The sequence below is a fragment of the Cervus elaphus genome, chromosome 14 (assembly GCF_910594005.1).
Source record: "Cervus elaphus chromosome 14, mCerEla1.1, whole genome shotgun sequence".
NCBI classification, from domain to species: Eukaryota; Metazoa; Chordata; class Mammalia; order Artiodactyla; family Cervidae; genus Cervus; species Cervus elaphus.
This window is the reverse complement of record NC_057828.1, coordinates 62,371,113-62,393,050: the sequence shown is the minus strand read 5'-3', so window position 1 is coordinate 62,393,050 and position 21,938 is coordinate 62,371,113. Positions and strand designations below refer to the sequence as shown.

General features: G+C 35.6%; 1 protein-coding gene across 3 annotated transcripts in view; it reads right to left on the bottom strand.

Moving 5' to 3' along the window:
- The window catches only part of TDRD5 (tudor domain containing 5), a 101,327-nt gene that overhangs the window by 35,972 nt on the left and 43,417 nt on the right, over positions 1-21,938 (bottom strand). For all 3 annotated transcript variants that reach the window (XM_043924353.1, XM_043924354.1, XM_043924355.1), the window contains 2 exons: positions 15,502-15,585; positions 11,746-11,802 (listed from right to left, as the gene is read on the bottom strand). In XM_043924353.1, coding sequence (XP_043780288.1) covers positions 11,746-11,802; positions 15,502-15,585 — 141 coding nt within the window. The remainder of the gene's footprint in view (positions 1-11,745; positions 11,803-15,501; positions 15,586-21,938) is intronic.

Here is a 21,938-nt window from a genome sequence, read left to right as displayed (position 1 = left end):
CAGTATAATTAATAAAAGCAGTTGACATTTTTTGTTTATGGTTATCCCTTCCCAGTCATTTTATGTAATTGTCCTTTATACTGTCAGAGTATATAGCCGTGTGTGTGTGTGTGTGTGTGTGTGTGTGTGTGTGTGTGTGTGTGTGTGTGTGTGTGTGTGTGTGTGTGTGTGTGTGTGTGTGTGTGTGTGTGTGTGTGTGTGTGTGTGTGTGTGTACACACACACTTAGCTAGACAGGGAAGCCTGCATGCTACAGTCCACGGGGTCATAAAGAGTTAGACATGACTTAGCAACTGAACAACAGCCTACAGCCATTACAGACTGTATTCTCTTTTTTCTAACCGCCATCTGGTCTTAGTCTTACGAGTGGCACTCACATTCAGTTCTTTTGCTGCTGTCCCTCTAGTGATTTTGGTTCTTTGAAGTTCATCCTTCAGTTGATTCCCTGAGGGTCAGTCAGGGAAACAATGATACTTAAATTCTTGCATGATGGTAATAGCTTGTCTAATTTTGTATAGTTGAAAGTCGATTTTGCTAGCCATAAAATCCTTGGCTAACATTTTCTTTCCTTGAGTGTTTAAAACATGTTAATTTTTAAAATTTCTTTTCCTCCAAACACTGCTATGAAAATGTCTATAACGTAATTTTGTCTCCCTTATAAGTCATTTGTTCATTTGTTTAGAAGCTCAAAGGATTATTTAAGTCCAGTAATGTCAATCATCCTTGGTTGATATTCTCATGTATGAGTGTGCTCTTTCAATATATAATTTCAAGTCTTCCACTTCAATAAAGTTTAGTTAAATTATACTAAAGTACTCAAATTATATTTGAGTATATACTCAGTATTTGTTCTGTTTCATCTTGGTTTTATTTCATATGTTGACTCTTATCTGCCTGTTTTCAATACCTGTTACTTTCCTTTTTGTTCCTTTTTTTCCCTAGTATTTTCTTATGAAAAACTTTTAAACACAGAAAAAGGTGAAAGACTTGAACAGTGAACATCTGCCACCCAGATTATATAATTTTTAATATTCTGCTATATTTGCTTTATTATCTTTATATCCATCTACCTACCAAGTCATCTTATCTTTTTCATGCATTTCAACAGGAGCTGTAGATGTCAGTACACTTTATCCCAAACTATGTCAGTATGCACATAATTAACTGAGTTCAATATCTGTTAGTTTTTTCCTGGTAAAACTTTCATACAGTGAATTGCACAAAACTTAAGTTTACCATTCAATTAGCTATAATAAATGCAAAATTGTATACCCCAAACCCACATTTAAGATATAAAACATCTCCATCACTTCAGCAAGTTCTTTATTTCCCAGAGACAAACTCCTCTCTTTTTCTACCATAAATGAGCTTTTGCTATCCTGGGAATTCACATAGAAGGTATCCTACAATGTACACTTTCTGTTCAGCAGCAAATGTTTCTCAAATTCATCTATTGATGTGTTGGCTCATCTATCACAAGCTGATTTATTTTTAATGTTGAATAATTTCATTGTAGAATATACAATTTCCTTATTCAGTTTCATACTAATGAATAATAGGGTTGTCTCCAGTTTTGGCTATTAAGCATAAAGCTGTTTCAAATATAACTGTACAAGTCTTCTGGGGTAACATAGGCTTTGATTTCTCAAGTAAATACCTGAGAGTATAACTCTGTATCAAAGGACAAATATATACTTCTCTTTAACAAACTGTCAGAACATCTTCCAAAGTAGTACCATTTTATACGTGCAACAAAAATATATGAGTTTACTAGCATTTATGTTTATTAATCACTCATACATCTACATTTGTGCAGTATCTGTTCAAATATTTTTTTAATGGAGTTATTTGACTTTCTACAATGGAGCTAGCTATATAAGGTTCCCTATGTATTCTAGATATGAGTCTTTCCTCAGATGTATGACTGTAAATACTTCTTCCCAGTCTGTGGTCTGCCTGTTCAGTTTACATGAAGGCTCCTAAACAGTAAAAGTTTGATAAAGTCTCATCAACTTTCTTTTAAATGACTATTGTTTTCTATGTCCTAAGGAATTCTTAAATATCCCCAGTTTGTAAACAAAGTTTTCTTTTAGGAGGTTTAATTTTTTATTTTTCTCATTTAGGTCTAAGATATAACTCTAATTTTTGTACATGGTGTGAGGTTGGGGTTGGGATTTGTTTTTGCCCTATATAAGTAATTGTTCCAGCATCATTTGTTGAAAAAAATATCATGTCCCCACTGAATTCCCTTTGGTACTTTTGTTAAAAATCACTTGAGTGTGTAAGAACTGAACTCCTTATGCACTCTCATAATGACAAACTCATGGATTTGTCAATATTTACAAATATCTGATAAGAATTATGATGAGGATGAAACATTCTATAGATGAATAACAATACTAAGACTTCTTACCCATGAATGTTACAGCTGTTTAGTTTTCTTAAATTTCAACAATGTTAGTATTTTTCATTATAGATGCATAACTTATGTTTCTTTTGTTAGACTTATTTCCAAGTAATGTGACAGTATTGTAAATTTAATTTTAAAAATTTCATTTTCCAATTGTTTGCTGTCTACACATGTAAATACAGTAGATTTTTATACTAATCTATATTATACTGGGCTTCCCAGGTGGCATAGTGGTAAAGAAATCCTCCTGCCAATGCAGGAGATGCAAGAGACATGGGTTTGATTCCTGAGTCAAGAAGATCCCCTGGAGTAGGAAATGGCACTCGCTCCAGTATTTTCATCTGGAAAACTCCAGGGACAGAGGTGCTGGTGGGCAACAGTCTATTGGGTCACAGAGTCGGACATGACTGAGCAACTGAGTACATATTATATTATTTTTATTGTTAATCTATATAATTAATACAACATATATTTTTTAATATTTTATCTTTGACCTTAATAAATTCGCTTATTACTTCTAGTAGATTTTCATGGATTCCTTAGTATATTCTATGCGGACAATCATGTATTCTACAAATAATGAGCATTTCACTTAAAGTTTTTGTACCTTTTTTCTTATTTTATTACACTGTCTAGGACCTCCAGTACAACACTGAATTAAAGCAGTGCAAATGGACATAGTAGCCTTGCTGATTTTAGAGGGAAAGTCTCCACTGTTTTACCATTAAGTATGACAAGTATAGGTTTTTCATAGCTATCTTTCATCAGACTGAAGAAGCTCTATTCCTATTTAAGAGTTTTATTGCAAATGGGTATTAAATTTTGGTAATTCTTCTTCTGCATCTACTAAAATGACCCTAAGACTTTCTTCCTTATTCTGTTACCAAGGTAAACTATATCAGCTCCTTTTGAGACGTTACTCCCACTTTGTATTGCTGGGGGGAAGATATCCTCTTGTTTACATACTGCTGGATTAAATTTACTAGTATTTTGTAATATTTTTTATCCTATGTTATCATAAACATGATCTAATTGGGGTTTTTTTGGTAATGTCTATGTCAAGTTTTGGTAGCAGGATAATGTATTCATAGAAAATACTCCCAACTCATTCTATTTTATGAGAGAAAGAATGTATGATTATTAAAATCTCCCCCTTAAAAGTTAGATGGAATTCACCAATGAACCATACGGGCCTGGAATTTTTTTCTTCTTCTCCCTTCCTTTGTGGAGAAGTCTTTTTGTTTTATAGTTTTTAAATAACAAAAATTCATTTCTTTGATACAGGGATATTCAGATTTTCTTTCATCTTGTCTCAGTTGGGTAATTTGTGTCTTGTGAGGAATTTTTCCATTCCATCAAGTTGTCAAATGACAGGCACAGTTGTTCATAAAATTTTCTTATTGTCCTTTTAACATCTGTAAGATGATAATGATATAAACTCTTTCCTGACATTGGTATTTGTGCCCTCTTTTCTTCTAATTTAAGAAGCTAACGGTTCATCAATTTTGGGATCTTGCAATGAATCAATACTGGCTTTCTTAATTGTTGCTATTTTATTAATGTCTATTCTTGTTTTTATCATTTCTTTTCTCCTACTATTTTGACTTTATGTCATTCCTCCTTTTTTTAAAAATTTATTTATTATAATTGGCGACTAATTACTTCACAATTTTGTGGTGGGTTTTCCTTGTATATTTTTAAGATTAATTCTTTGTCAGTTGCTTTGTTTGCTATTATTTTCTCCCATTCTGAAGGCTGTCTTTTTGCCTTGCTTATAGTTTCCTTTGTTGTGTAAAAGCTTTTAAGTTTAATTAGGCCCTATTTGTTTACTTTTGCTTTTATTTCCATTACTCTGGGAGGTAGGTCATAGAGGATCCTGCTGTGATTTATGTCAGAGAATGCTCTGCCTATGTTTTCCTTTAGGAGTTTTATAGTTTCTGGTCTTACATTTAGATCTTTAATCCATTTTGAGTTTATTTTTGTGTATGGAGATAGAAGTGTTCTAGTTTCATTCTTTTATAGGTGGTTGACCAGTTTTCTCAGCACCACTTGTTAAAGAGATGGTCTTTTCTCCATTGTATATTTTTGCCTCCTTTGTCAAAGATAAGGTGTCGGTAGGTACATGGATTTATCTCTGGGCTTTCTATTTTGTTCCATTGATCTATATTTCTGTCCTTGTGCCAGTACCATACCATCTTGATGACTATAACTTTGTAGTATAGTCTGAAGTCAGGCAGGTTGATTCCTCCAGTTCCATTCTTCTTTCTCAAGATTGCTTTGACTATTCAAGGTTTTCTGTGTCTCCATAAAAATTGTGAAATTATTTGTTCTAGTTCTGTGAAAAATACTGCTGGTAGCTTGATACAGATTACATTGAATCTATAGATTGCTTTGGGTAGCATATTCATTTTCACTATATTGATTCTTCCAACCCATGAACATGGTATATTTCTCCATCTATTTGTGTTATCTTTGATTTGTTTCATCAGTGTTTTATAGTTTTCTATATACAGGTCTTTTGTTTCTTTAGGTAAATTTATTCCTAAGTATTTTATTCTTTTTGTCACAATGGTGAATGGGATTGTTTCCTTAATTTCCCTTTCTGTTTTCTCATTGTTAGTGTATAGGAATGCAAGGGATTTCTGTGTATTAATTTTATATCCTGCAACTTCAGTATATTCATTGATTAGCTCTAGTAATTTTCTGGTGGTGTCTAAAGGGTTTTCTACGTAGACATTCCTCCTTTTTCTGACTTATTCAGGTAGACCTTTAGGTCAATGATGATTTTATACCTTTCTTTTCTTCTAATTTAGGCATTTGAAAGCTATAAATTTCCCTTTGAGCACTGCTTCAGCTGCATCTCACAATTTTTGATATGTTATATTTCAATATCAATGGAAAATACTTTAAAATTTCCCTTATTCTATCTTTAATAAATCATTTAGCTATATTCAATATTTTAGCAATAGAAAAGAATATGAAAAAGTATACATATATATATATATATATATATATATATATATATTTGAATAACTGTGCTATACACCAGAAACTAACACAACATTGCAAATCAACTATACTTCAATTTAAAGCAGTAAGTTATCTGGAAGAGAACTATTTAATTCTCAAATTTTCTGGAGGGTTAATACTTAGGGAACTTATTATATTGATTTGTAATTTAATTCCATCTTAAAGAACATACTCTAAGATTTCACTATTTTGAAATTTGTTTAGACTTATTCTATAACCAACTACATGGCCTGTCTTGGCAAATGTATCTTCCATGTGTACTTGAATACAATGTGTATTCTGCAGTTGTTGGGTATAGTGTTCTATAAAAGTCAACAGATCAAGATGATAGAGAGTATGGATAGAGATTTTCCAAGTCCTTATTCATTTTTTTGACTATTTTATCAATTGCCAGAAAGAGAAAATCCCTAGAATTGTGGGAGTTAATTCATAATTAGTTCTGTTAATTTTTAGATCATTTATCTTAAAGCATTATTAGGTGAATACACATTTGACCACTGTGTCTTCCTGATTAATCCTTTATTCTTACAAAATGTCTCTCTGTCTCTGATAATACACTTTGCCTTGAAGTCTCCTTTACCTGATTTTTTTTTAGTCTTTTTAGTTCTTTTATGCTTATTATATATATATCTTTTTCATCTTTTACTTTCAACCAACTTATGTCTTTCTACTAATAGTATATTTCTTATGGACAACATTTAGTTGCATTCTGCTTTTTCATTATATCTCATAACTTCATTAATTTTAATAGATGCTCCATTATATTTATGAAATTATTAATATAAGTGGATTTACAGACACCATTATTTAAATTGAAGTATAGTTGCTTTACAATGTTGTGTTGCTTTCAGGTGTATAGCAAAATGGTTCATTTCACATATACATTTTTTTTTTTCAGATTCTTTTCCTTTTTAGGTAATTACAAGATATTGAATACAGTTCCCTGTGCTATAGAGTAGATCCTTGTTGTTTACTTATTTCATATATATTAGTATACATCTTTTAATCCCAGATATATCCCTCTTTCCCTTTCCCCTTTGGTAACCACAGATTTTCTATGTCTGTGAGTCTGTTTCTGTTTTGTAAAGAAGTTCACTTACGTCTTAAGATTTCACACAGAAGTGTTATATGATATTTGTCTCTGACTGACTTCACTTGGTATGATAATCCCTAGGTCTATCCACGTTGCAGCAAATGGCATTATTTATTTTATGGCCGAGTAATTCCACTGAGTGTGTGTGTGTATATATATATACACCACATCTTCTTTATCTATTCATTTGTTGATGGACACTTAGGCTGCATCCATATCTTGGCTACTGTAAATAGTGCGGTGCATGTATCTTTTTGAATTATGGTTTTCTCTGGATATACGCCTAGGAGTGGGATCACTGGATCATATGGTAGCTCTATTTTTAGTTTTCTAAGGAACCTCCATCCTGTTTCTCCATAGTGGTTCCACCAGTTTACATTTCCACCAACAGTGCAGAAAAGTTCCCTTTCCTCCACACTCTCTCCAGCATTTGTTATTTGTAGATTTTTTGATGATGGCCATTCTGACTGGTGTGAGGTCATACTTCATTGCATTTGCATTTCTCTAATAATCAGTGCTGTTGAGCATCTTTCAAGTGCCTGTTGGGCCTCTATATGTTTCTGAAGAAATATCTGTTTAGGTCTCCTGCCCATTTTTTGATTGTGTTGTTTTTTATATTGAGCTGCATGAGTTGTTTGTATATTTTGGAAATTGAGCCCTTGCTGTTCATATTGTTTGCAAATATTTTATCCTATATGGCTACCATTTTTTGCTATTTAATTTCTGCTGATTTTGTTTCTCTCAAAATTTGTTCCTTTGTTGTCTTTCAAGCAAAAGAGCTGAACAGTAAACCTAGTCTTCCTTTGAGTTTATTATTTTTATACAATTCCATTTTAATGTATCTAGTGCCTTTATACCTATAACTCTGCATTATTTATTGTTCTCTATACGCTTAACTTTTCAGTATTACTGTACTACTTCACAAAAAACACAAGAAGCTTGCAAACTATAGTTCCATGTGCTTATTGCCCCTCTGTCTATTCAAAGCTATGGTTTTTCCAGTAGTCATGTATGGATGTGAGAGTTGGACTATAAAGAAAGCTGAGCGCTGAAGAATTGATGCTTTTGAACTGTGGTGTTGGAGAAGACTCTTGAGAGTCCCTTGGACAGCAAGGAGATCCAACCAGTCCATCCTAAAGGAAATCAGTCCTGAATGTTCACTGGAAGGATTGATGCTGAAGCTGAAACTCCAATATTTTGGCCACCTGATGCGAAGAACTGGCTCATTAGAAAAGACCCTGATGCTGGGAAAGATTGAAGGTGGGAGGAGAAGGGGACGACAGAGGATGAGATGGCTGGATGGCATCACCGACTCGATGGGCATGAGTTTGAGTAAACTCTGGGAGTTGGTGATGGACAGGGAGACCTGGCGTGCTACAGTCCATGCAGTCACAAAGAGTCAGACACGACTGAGCAACCAAACTGAACTGATTGCCCCTCCACTCATTATGCTATGGTTTTCACAGGTACTAAATCTGTATGTTACAAACCCAGTTATACAATGTTGTAATTTCTGCTTTAAACAGTCACAGACTTAACTGATTGAAAGTCTTTTATATACCCACACATTTTACATAAGATTTCCTCTGTATTCATTTTGAGGGCTTTTCTGGGCTCCTTAAATCTGTAAACTCTTTCATAAAATTTATGAAATTTTCAACAGTTATTTTCTCAAATTTTTGTTACCATCTTTCTTTCCTCACAATTATACATGTTAGACCACTTGATACTGTCCTACAGGTCTCTCCAATTCTGCATTTGTTTTTCTTTCTGGCCATGCTGCACAGTTTGTGGTATCTCAGTCCCCATCCAGGGATCAAACCCAAGTCACAGCACAGAAAGTGCCAAATTCTAGATATTATGCCACCAGGGAACTCCCAGATTCTGTTTTTTAAATTTGTTTATTTTATTTTTGGTTGTGCTGGGTCTTTGCTGCTGTGCATAGGCTCTCTTGGGTTGTAGTAAGCAGGTGCTACTCTCTAGTTGTGGTGCACAGGCTTCTCATTGAGGTGACCTCTTTTGTTGCAGAGCATGGGCTCTAAGGCTTCCATAGTTAAGCTTAGTTGGCCCACAACAAGTGGAATCTTCCTGAAGCAGGGATCAAACCTGTGTCCCCTGCACTGGCAGGTGGATTCTTAATGGCTGAACCACCACAAAAGTCCCCCGGTTCTGCTTTTTAAAAATTTGTTTTCATTTATTCTCTCTCTGTTCTTCAGAATGGATCATTTCTACCAATCTGTCTTGGGGTTCACTGATGCTTTCTTCTGCCATTTCCAATTTGTTCTTAAGATACTGCAGTGAATTTACTTCAGATATTTTATTTTCAGCTCTAGAAAATCATTTGGCTTTAGTTTCTTTTTCTCCACTGAGGTTTCTTATCCATTTGTTCAATATGAATACATATTGCATTATACTCTTTTTAATGTGGTTTTAAGAATTCCTTTAAAACCTTTTTTGCTAACTTCAACATCTGCATTATCTCAGGATCAGTTTCCATCAATTACTTTTTCTCTTCACCAAGGGTCACATTTTCTTGTTTATTCAGTAATTTTCATTTGTATTTGGGACATCGTAATAGGTAAGCTGTAGACTGTGGGATCTTTTACGATTCTTCTGAGAGTACTGCTTTTTGCTTAGTTTTAGCAGGGAGTTAACCTGACTAACCTTAAACTCAAATTCTGAACCCCTGTGGTGAGCCACAGCTGAAAGAGATTCAGTTCTTTTAGTCTTACTAGGCTTCTGTGAGTCTGCCCCAGGCATGTGCAATTCAATAGTCAGTCAGAGATTTGAGCAGAATTTGATGCTCCCTCTCTATCCTATGATTTCTTCCCTCATTTTCCAACTGCTTGGCTTCCCTGGTTGCTCAGATGGTAAAGAATCTTCCTCGAATGCAGGAGACCTGAGTTTGATCCCTGGGTGGGGGAGATTCCCTGAAGAAGGGAATGGCAACCCACTTCAGTATTCTTGCCTGGAGAATTCCATGGACGGAGGAGCCTGGTAGGCTAATGGGATCGCAAAGAGTCAGATACGACTGAGCAACTACACTCACTCACTCTCTATAGGTGGCACTTCAAGAAGATCCAAAACCTATGCTGCCTCTGCACTATTTTCTTTCAATCAGCAATTTAACAAAAGATCCTGAAAGAATGTCAGACTGGTGTTCAAGTATTTCAAGAGGACAAATCACAAGATAGCTTTTATATCATGTTGGATAAATAAAGGGTTAGTAATTCTACACGTTAAAATAAAGATTAAATTAAATCTGTACTTATATTTTTTTAATAATAATGTTGAATTTCTGCAAAAGTTTGTTTACTACGAAGGGCAAAGAGCTTTCCTGTTACATTAAAAGGTTTGTTTTACAGACTCACAGACTTAGAGAACAAACTTCTGATTACCAGGGGCAAAAGGTGTGACTGGGGTTGGGGGAGGGATAGATGGGGAGTTTGGGATTGACGTGTACACACTGCTGTATTTAAAATAAACAACCAACAAGGACCTACTGTACAGCACAGGAAACTCTGCTCAATATTCTGTTATAACCTAGATGGGAAAAGAATTTGAAAAAGAACAGATACATACATATATATAACTGAATCACTTTGCTGTATACCTAAAATCAACACAACATTGTTAATCAACTGTGCTCCAATATAAAATAAAAATTAAAACAAAAAATCCTGTTTAAAAAAGGGTTGCTTTAATTTCTCCAAAATTGTTGACTTGGAACCTTAACTCCATGAATCTTTAATACAGGAAACTACTTTTTCTAAAACATTCATGGTGGGAAACTATTCACTTTGAGTTGTGAACCTGGCATAGGAAGTTTATTTTTACCCATAAATTTTGTAATAATTAAGTCATATGCTATTACTTTACTACTCTATTTTATACTTTATTCTGTAATTTCATTATTAAGTGACTTGACTTGTTAATCCAAAAGATATCAAGACTGTTTAAGCTTTCTCTCATGGGCCTATCTGAAATAAACTTTGAGGTTTTAAAGGAGTCATGGCTTTAATTCATAATATGAAATTAAATTTTCTGCATTACTATCTGAGGGGTGATATGTATCTTTTCTAAAAAAGTTTTCTTCTTTTTCTTCTACTAAAACTAAAAGTTTTAATGTTTACCAAACAATTACTACGCGGCAGGCACCGTTCTAATTATTTTAAGCCATTTAAACTTCACAAAACTTTATCAAGTAGATATAACATTATACACATCATCTGTAAAATAGCACACAGAGTTGATCTATCAATCATTACGCTATATAGTATCTCAAACAAACTTGTTTATATGTACGAATATATGATAATGTTCATGATATAGTAGTTAAGAGTTAGGATACTGAAGTCTGAAGCTAGGCTGCCAGGATTTCAAATCCTGGCTCCTCTCATTACAGGCTACCTATTTGGTAGGCAAGTTACTTTTCTATGCTCCAGTCTGTTGTGAAAACAAATGGACTACTATAAGAAAGGCATTCTGAATAGAGCCCACCACACCTACCCCTTTTTTAAAATTAGGCATATGGCAGTATCTGAAATATCATTCTGCAATGTGATTTTTTTTTCACCTAACATGATGGGTTCCAAAAATGATCCATGTTGCATGGGTGAGCTAAATCTTGGTTGTTTGTTTTTTCTACTACATATTACTCCACTGTATAAGTATCAATCTCAACTTATTTATCCATTCTCCTATTGATAGACAGTTAATTTATTCCCAGTTTTTAACCATGCTGTAAAGTATGTGTCATTTGTATGTCTTCATGTGCACATGTTTAAGAGTTTCTCTAAAATACGTCTATAGAGGTGGAACTCCAGAATTATCAGCGGTACATTTTGTCAAGTAAAGCCATATTGCCAAAAGCTCACCAAAGAGGTTTCGTCCCACAAGCAGCGTATGAGGTATCCTGTTTCTCCATATCCCCACTGACACTTGGTATTATCAAACTAGAGAAACAAATTAACTCTCATTCTAATTATATAACAATAGTGGCAAAAACATTCTTTTCATGCATAATCAAGTATTTATTAAAAATCATATTAACTCTTTGAGTAAAAAAGCAGCTACCAAAATACAAAACAAAATGTTTAAGTTCTAGAGCACAGACTTGGAGGATCCAAGGAGTAGCAACAAAATTTCCATCAAGCATGAGAAACATATGCAAGCCATAAAAAACCATGGTTGATGCAAGAGAGAACACTCACCTCAAACTCTCTTAGCAGTTTAGAAATAAGCAAACCCTCTGGAAACTTGGATACAACCTAATAAATAAAAAGTGAAATACAATATAAATAGAGACAATGGGAATGCTGGGTGACAAAATATCAAAATAAGAAAGTATAAATTTACATAGCAACAAAGACAAAAATAACATTATTAAGTGAATGAATTAAAAGTCACAGTAATTTTTAAAACTCAGCTTCTAGTTTTAAAAAAGTTGTAACAACCAAAAATCGCAGTGAATTCCAACATTTCCAGAGTTGAGTTGAGAAATCACTCCTGCATAAAACAGCAGTGCCACAACTCCTCAGAAATTCCTGAGTTCTTTAGCTCAGCTAACATATTTAGCTTTAACTCACGTAATATAAATATTCTATGGCATAATTTCAAGCATTTTAAAGGGCAGAGAAGAAATACAATGCACACTATAAAAAACACTGGAAAACACAGTTAAGCAAAGATACTGGCCACTGTTGTCCATATGCACATAAAAATATCTTTAATATGAAAATAAGGTCATTGCTTCTCTAGATTTTTAATATCATCATGTAGACCTCTTTCCATACCAGTAAATATGGATCAACATGTTTACTAGTGAAACTGAACTGGAGACTGTGGGGCTCTTGGGCACAGAAGTCTTTCCATGTCCCCCATTTCTTGCAGGGAACAGACTCCAGCCTCCATGACCTTCCCCGAGTTCCAAAGAACAAATCTGAACTGAACTGAGAATTAAAATTCAATAAACAGAAGGTATCAGCATTCTTCATACCAGGAAAGACCACCTGTTCAGTTCAGTTCAGTTCAGTTGCTCAGTCGTGTCCGACTCTCTGCGACCCCATGAATCACAGCATGCCAGGCCTCCCTGTCCATCACAAACTCCCGGAGTTTACTCAAACCCATGCCCATCCAGTCGGTGATGCCATCCAGCCATCTCATCCTCTGTCGTCCCCTTCTCCTCCTGCCCCCAATCCCTCCCAGCATCAGGGTCTTTTCCAATGAGTTAACTCTTCTCATGAGGTGGCCAAAGTATTGGAGTTTCAGCTTCAGCATCAGTCCTTCCAATGAACACCCAGGACTGATCTCCTTTAGGATGGACTGGTTGGATCGCCTTGCAGTCCAAGGCACTCTCAAGAGTCTTCTCCAACACCACAGTTCAAAAAACATCAATTCTTCAGCGCTCAGCTTTCTTCACAGTCCAACTCTCACATCCATACATGACCACTGGAAAAACCATAGCCGTGACCAGACAGACCTTTGTTGGCAAAGTAATGTCTCTGCTTTTTAATATGCTATCTAGGTTGGTCATAACTTTCCTTCCAAGGAGTAAGCGTCTTTTAATTTCATGGCTGCAGTCACCATCTGCGTTGATTTTGGAGCCCCAAAAAATAAAGTCTGACACTGTTTCCACTGTCTCCCCACCTATTTCCCATGAGGTGATGGGACCAGATGCCATGATCTTAGTTTTCTGAATGTTAAGCTTTAAGTCAACTTTTTCACTCTCCTCTTTCACTTTCATCAAGAGGCTTTTTAGTTCCTCTTCACTCTCTGCCATAAGGGTGGTGTCATCTGCATATCTGAGGTTATTGATATTTCTCCAATCCTGATTCCAGCTGAAGCCAGAGAAGCTTATTAAGAAGACTACCCAAGATTAAAGGAACAGCAGGACCTTCACACACCCCTATCTTATCAGCAACCCCACCCTTGAAGCACTGCCTTAAAACTCCTCACCAAACTCCCTGGGTTGGGACACACAGTTTCCAAGGCAAAAGCCTACACTGTCTCCCTTTGCCTGGAAAAGCCATAAAGCTGTTCTTTTCTGCTTCACCCAAAACTCTATCTGAGATTTGATTTGACACCGGTGTACAGAGGCTGAGCATATGGCATCACTAACTATAGTTTTTTCAAATATTCAATATAATTAAATTTATTTAATTAATTATTTATGGTTATTTCCTATTTTTCATCATCACAAATATCACATAATTATCTTCATATTTGCATTCTGCACACTTATACAAATATTTTTAGTATAAATTCCTAGGAGTGGACTTACAAAGGAAACTCACTAGTCATGTATGATTCTTTGCGACCCCTGGACTGTAGCTTACCAGGCTCCTCCATCCATGGAATTTTCCAAGCAAGAGTACTGGAGTGGGTTGCCATTTCCTATCCCAGTAAGGTATAAAAAGCTTTATGTTTTCCTAGACTTTTCCAGATACTATATATCTTATTAAAAATTCTAACTCAAGCTTCAGAAAAATATAAAGTAAAAATTATTTCAAAATCCTGTGACCCAGAGACAGTTATTTGTTGCACTTCAGAAAACATCCTTTCAGAAACCTTTCTATGCCCACACACACTCATATCATTCATGATTTTACATGAAAAGACAACACTAAACATGTTATTCTATAAACCCTGTTTTTCATGTTCAACAATATGTCAAGAAGATAATTCTTTGTAAATTAATCAAGATAATACATAAATTTTATGAGCTGCATGATACTCCCTAGTTGAGTGGCTATTTTAAGCAATCCTTTTTCAATGAACACTTTTGTCTAATTTTTTGTTACCATAAAAAAAGTCATATTGGACATCCTTGAATAAATTGTTGGACACTTAGTCAAACATCCAAACAAAACAACAGGGCCTGAATGCACCAAGGTTTTTGCATTTCTAATAAAACCACAACAGCTAAAACAGAATAAAATAAGGCAGTAAAAGCTGTAATGATGCTCTGACCATTCAAATCAGAATTAACAGCTCCCACCAAAATTTTGGGCTTCCCTCATAGCTCAGTTGGTGAAGAGTCCACCTGCAAGGCAGGAGACCCGGGTTCAATTCTTGGGTTGGGAAGATCCCCTGGAGCAGGAAATGGCAACCTACTCCAGTATCCTTGCCTGGAGAATCCCATGGACAGAGGAGCCTGGCAGGCTACAGTCTATGGGGTCAGAAGAGTCAGGCACGACTGAGCAACGCACACACCAAAATTTTAAGTTTACATACCCTTTGGCCCAATAGAAAACTGCTAAAGAGTTTTCACAAACTAATAAGGAAAAACAATGAATTAGGCCAAGGACATGAACAGGCAATTCACATAAGAAATATAAATGGCTATGAAGCACACAAAAAGATGCTCAATGTAAAAATCAAGAGGTATTAAGTTGAAACAAGATGATTAGATAGTGTCATTTCATTGTCAGTGGGAATGTAAATTTGATCAAACCTCTTAGAGGGCAATTTAGCAATATTTATCAAAACCTAAAATATTCAATACCTTTGGCAACTCTACTTCTAGGTAAATGTTCAAGGACATTAACTACAGCATTTTTTAATAGCCAAGACTAGAAATAACCCCAAATGTTAACTGATAACAGATCATACAAGTGAAATATGGTATATCAACACAATGGGATACCATGCACTATTTAGAATAATATTTGACATACATACATATAAAATTGGTATTGGAAAGACCTTGAACTATGAACAATGATTTAAGGGGAAGAAAAGAGAATTTATGGAGGAATTACAGTTTCTTAATAATTACATTAAAACTTTTAATTAATTCATTTTTTTCTGATCTTAAAAGATTAGCCACTCCATTTGCAGTATATATGAAAAGATCAAGAATAAATATAAAAGTAAAATACTTGTAAGCAAGTAAAATTAACCATAAATGATACCTAAATGTATAATCAATTATTCCCATCCATTTCACAAAAACAAAAAATACTTACAAATTTTATCTTATGTTTTAGTTCTGGATTAATAGTCCCTCCAGGTCCAATCTGTGCAATAACTGATTTGAAGGTATTCTCCAACTATGAAAAAAGGGGGATAAAAGTTCAAATTATAATAAAAAAAATTTTTTTAAGTCAAAGATAAATCTAAACAGTAAATAAAGGAAACATCTATCAAAGAAAACACATTTCATCCAAATAGATAGACTATTGTTATTAAGAAACACTGTAACATTTCATACTCTATAAAATACATTCAGAGTAGGCGAACTCATTATAAGACTAAACACTGACATTTCCCAGGATAATTAGCATTCTCTATAACAATTAGGTTTAGAATCTTCAAATAGAAAATCCCACACTCATACCCAGAAAAGATTTTTGTTACTAATTTTCTTCTGTTTATAAAATTATTCAGTGTTTATTAAACACATTAATGCAGGGAAGAGATGGGATGAATCAAGGTCCCTGGGAGCCAGGGCAGTGGTGGAATGTCTCGCCCTAAAAAGCAGGAGGGTGAGCTCTTCCACCATCACAAAAATGAAGGAGGAAAAGGACCAGTATGGATTCAGAAAAGCTCCGTAAATGTAGGGTCAGCAGGTGGAGAGAGTCACTACCTGATAGCTTCAGCATTCCCTTTTTGAGTTCAGAAGCAAGGCCCACTCAACAGCATGAAAGTGAAGGGAGCTCAGATAGTTGAGAAAGTAGAAAAATAAATCTGAGGATAAGGGATGGTTATTTAAACTCATCAGGTAGGAAGTAAAGATAGGTGAGGCCTGGAGATAAGACAGTAGGGGTCAGAGGACTTTAGTAGAAAAAAATAGATGGTACAGAGAGGTCCCAATATGGTAAAAAAAAAAAAAAAAAGACAATGCATGGGAATAATTGAAAAAATAAGCTGGAAGCATAGGAGGTTAGGAGTAGAGAGTATCATAGAGCATAACCAGACACCAAGGTCCAGTGAAGAGCCATGGAGTGGAGACGTGTAATAGAATGAAAGATCATGAAAAATGGAAAAAAAATAAATAAATAAAGACCATGGAGTTGTATTTAAAGCTAAGTAAATGTGAAAAAAATACATATACATATGTACACACACATATGTTAGAAAAGACACAAAAGTATAAAGAAAACTACCTAAAATCCTATCACATAAACACAATCACTATTTGTTTTTTCCTTTTAAACTTTTATTTTTTAATATTTCTTCTTATTGTCACTTGGCCTGCCATTACTTACAAAGTATATGAACTTTTAAGGTTTCAGTTTCTTCATCTGAAAAATGAAGATAATCTCTGTCTCCTAAGGTTGACAGGAAAGTGGGATCTGGGAAGGGGGGGTTAGATTACTAAGACTGTATAACTTAGCTTTCACAAAATGTCTCAGCCGTTGGTCTTAGGTTCTTTGTATTTCTTCTAGAACTGTCATGAGATAATTCCCTAAAGATCTTCCAGTGAACAATAAAAGAATCTAAAGATAACTGATTCTTCACATCCCAACATTTGAAGATTCAATACAACTACTTATTATCACCATGCTAGGTATTTCAGGTGACAAAAAAGTGTCACTTTTGACAGCGTCATTCCTCTCAAGCCACTTACAATTAAGTAGAGAAACGAGATAAATGCATGAACAGCTATAACCTTAAGGCTGATTCTGTGTGTGTGTGTGTGTGTGTGTGTGTGTGTGTGTGCGTGTGCGCGCGCGCGCGCGCGCGCTCAGTCCTGTTGGACTCTTGTGACCCCACGGACCGTAGCCCACCAGCCTCTTCTGCCCATGGATTTCCTAGGTGAAAATACTGGAATGGGTTGGCCCTCTCCTTCTCCAGGGGGTCTTCCTGACCCAGGAATTGAACCTGTGTCTCTTGCACTGGCTGACTCCTAGCGCCATTAAAGAAGGACAAGAATGCAGAAGGACATATTATACCAAGTCATACAGAAGGCTTCCTTTCAGGAAGGCCTTGAAGGATGAAGGATATTGTAGAAAGAGATGGTAACGGGGACAATGAAGGTAGAAGGAACGTGGTAACAAAGGAGAAAAGAATGAAACAGTTTGCCTGAAGGCATTAGAAAAGTAGTAGAAAACTGAAGGCAGGCTAAGGTCATATTGTAGCCACTCCTCAAAGCCAAACTAAGGAGTTTTTCTTGGTTACATAGACAAAAACTGGTATTAGAGAATTTTAGCAAAGAAGAAACATTTTCAGAATTTTAATCTGGCAGAAGAAAATTAGACTGTTGCAGTGCATGACCAGTTAAAACACCACAGCTCTGAGGTCAAGAGTTTTAACCAGGGTGCCAAGACAGTAAGAAGAGAAAGAGGAGATAATCAAAGGAGGATTCCACAGAAACTAGGGAAGAATATAATAGAGAGGAAGGAACAGCTGATTCTACAGGGATGAAAAAAAAGAGACCAGGGAAACAGCCTCAATGACCTCAAGTTTTATGCAGAAGGCTAAAGGATCTTAAAACACAGAGGCAGATTTTTGATGGCTTTTAATCAATTCCAAGTTTGGGAAACTAGGAGGTAAGTGGCAGGATGGTGATTATAAGCATGAGTTATCTCTATGGAGCATGGCTTGTGACACAGTCAGCAAACTACGGCCCATGGGTCAAAACTGGCTAAGAACTGTTTCAGCATTTTCAAACTGCTAGGAGAAAAAAAAAAAGTAATTTTTGTGACACATGAAAATTTTATGACATTCAAATGTCAGTATCCATAAATAAAGTTTTATTGGAACATGGCCATATTCACTCATTCATATAGCTTTTTAATTTATCTACTTTTAATTGGGCAACAATTGCTTTATAATATTGTGTTGGTTTCTGCCATATATCAACATGAATCAGCTATAGCCATATATAAATGTCCCCTCCCTCGTGACCCTTCCTCCACCTCCCCTACCACCCTACCCTTCTAGGTTATCACAGAGCACTGGATTTGAGTCCCCCGTGTCATTCAGCAAATTTCCCCTGGCTATCTAATTTTACATACGGTAATGTGTATGTTTCAGTGCTACTCTCTCAGTTCATTCCACCCTCTCCTTCCCTCTCTGTATTCACAAGTCTGTTCTCTACGTCTGCGTGTCCAGAGCTGCTCTGCGGACAGGTTCGTCAGTACTGTCTCTCTAGATTTCACATATATGCATTAATATACAATACTTGTCTTTCTCTTTCTGACTTATCTCTGTATAATAGGCTCTAGGTTCATCCACCTCATTAGAACTGAGTCAAATGGGTTCCTTTTTAGGCAGAGTAGTATTCCATTGTGTATATGTACCACAACTTCTATATCACTCATTCACATACTGTCCAAGGTTGCTTTAGCACTATGAGGGCAGTGATTGGTAGTTATAGTGCAGATCATTAGGCCCTACAAGTTTCAAATACTACTGGTCCTTTTGAGAAAATATTTGCCAAGCTTGGGTTAAGAGGTCAAAATGACAGACTCTTAGCTAAGAACAGAAAGCATCTCAAGATAAGAAAAAAAGGTTTTTTGCCTCAAGCTAGAAGACTAAATTCTGCTGACTTTATACTGAATGGGGTGAGGGAGAGCTATTAAAGTCCAGGTTATCTTGGAAATATCTGTAAGCAGAGGTTAATAGTTACAATGTGGGAGGGCGGGGAGTAAGACTAGAGGTCGGGCTTCCCTGGTGGGTCACCGGTGAAGAGTTAGCCTACCAATGCAGGAGACACAGATTTGATCCCTGATCTGGGAGGACCCCACATGCTTCGTAGAAAGTAAGCCTGTGTGCCCCAACTATTGAGCCTGTGCTCTAGAGCCCGGGAATGGCAGCTACTGAAGCCCGCGAGCCCTAGAGTCCATGCTCAGCAACAAGAGAAGCCACCACAACGAGAAACCTGAGCATTGCAATAGAGAGTAGCCTCTGCTTGCTACAACTGGAGAAAGGCCTGTGCAGCCAAAAATAAATTTAAAAAAAGAGTGAGAGGCAATCAGTGATTGACATGAAGAAAGTAATCAAGAGGGGACCCTGATTTCAACAGTGCTTTAGTCTCAGATGCCTACACACCAAACAGAAAAAAATGGACAATAATCAAGTGAACAAAGGATTATAAAAGGGGATAAAGATGGAAAATAACACACTATATATATATATATATATATATACACATATATATATTCAGATAGGAACCTACAGGACCCAAGAAGAAGCAAAGAGCTTTGAATAAAAAAGATACACTCCCGAAAAATGGACAAAGATATAAAAAGGAATTGATTCAAAAAAATTAACACGAGCTAGCCAGTAACAGAATAAAAGTTCAACCTCTAATAAACGGATATTAATAGTCAGATATGGATATTTGCCTATCAAATTGGAATATTATTTTTACAATAATGCTCATTTATTCACTCAACAAATATGTACTGAACACATAATACACACTTCACATTGTACTCAGCACTAAATATACAGGGGTAAATAAACTAGGTATGTTCACTGCCCTCATGGAATTTTCAGTCTAATGATGAGAGACCACCATGAAACAGTCATATAACTACATAATTACAATTTTGATAAAGATTATGAAAAACCCACAGACTTGTCATAGAATACTATATAGCATCAAAGTGTCAAATACTTTGTCAAATATAGCATCAAATACTATAGTGTCAAAGAATACTATACTTGAAAGTATTAGGAAAGCAATGGGAGCTCTAACTTAGACAAGGGTTGGTAAGGAAGGAGAGGTCAGGGGACAGTGTTCTGATGAAGCATCAATTTATACTGAGTACTAGCAAAGGTACAAATTAAAGAAGCCCATTCACAAGCATCTTATGTGAATGTTAACTGAAACAACTTTTATGGAGGACAATTAACTACATACGTCATGAGTCGTAAGAGTACACATTTCTTTAGATATAGTGATCAGTGGTGGTGGTGGTGATTTAGTCACTAAGTTGTGTCCGACTCTTGCGATCCCGTGGACTGTAGCCTGCCAGACTCCTCTGTCCGTGAAATTCTCCAGGCAAGAATACTGGAGTGGGTTGCCATTTCCTTCTCCAAGATGTAGTGATTACTTATCTAGAATTTTATCCTATGGAGAAACTGAGATTTGTACAAATTTGAGTAAGATTTTCAACAATAAGGTTATGTTTAATAGCAAAAATAGCAACATCCTAAATCCCCAAGTTAAAAAATTATGGCATATCCATACTGCCATTAAAAATTATGTTGTACTACAATATTTAACAATGTGGAATATTCATAATTCATAATCCTGACTTAGAAAAGCAAGTCACAAACCTGGACCAGAATGATGCTAATTTTATTTTCTTTAAAAGAAAATGTCAACTTTTCTGGGTGGTAAAAGAGTAGGTGATTTTCATTTTCTTCTGTGCTTTTCTGTATTGTAAATCTTTTGCAATCAATCTGTATTACTTTTGTAATAAGAAAAGTTTTTTAAAATGTAAGACACCTGGGTGATATTTAGAAACTTGAGGGTGGAAGCATTTTGGAAAGAAGATGCATGAAGCTAAAAGCAGAAAGGAACAGAAGTAACATCTTTAGAAGAATATATTGCAGACCGTTTGGCCATACGGTAAAACATTAATATATTTCTGATTAAGATCACAAAACTGGCACAGACACACAGAGAGGTGACGCTTTCAACCGCTCAAATACTTGCTAAGTATCTCATCTGACTAGAAACTAGGTAAGCATGGAATCTGACTTGCCAAACTAAAAATTGCATCTGAACTCATGGAAAAAACAGGCAGGGAACAGCTACTCTACATTGGACAGAAAACGTACCTTTCAGAGAACCACATAACTGTGTAACATATCCAGTTACTTGTTGAGGTTACTCTTCCGAGACAGTTAAGCCAGGTCACCAAGTAAAATGTTTAAAGTTTCTTTTCTTAAATAAATAAATAAAAAGTTTCTATTCTTATATACAACACCAATCACAGAATCTAATTTATGTAAAAACTATCAATTGTTTGAGTGCAAAAGTCAGTTGCAAACTAACACCCAGCCCTGATTTTCAATTCACTCAAGACCAGAACTTTGTTTATGATTCCAGGTTTACCTACTTTAAATCTCATGTTGAATATTACAATAAAGTTTTCTAAATGTGGGGTAGGACAGGGTACTGTGAAGTAAAATTATTTTAAGACAGGACAGGAAAATGAAACATAAATTTCTCTCTCTGCCCATTTGAGCTATTACTCGCTTTAGTGTGTACTGTATGTCTGCATTATACATTAATTAGGTTCCCTTGGAAGACACAGGAATGCCCACTTGCCAAAAAAAAAAAAAAAAAAACAACAAGAAAACACACACAATTTCCTTCTGGCTCCAGCAAAGTAACTCCCTAGGAGACAACATTCCTTTCTCAATCCTAGAGGGTCACAACAACCCACTACTTACCTTGTTGGACTATGTAAACTTCGATGTATAACTCTTGGTCTCAAAA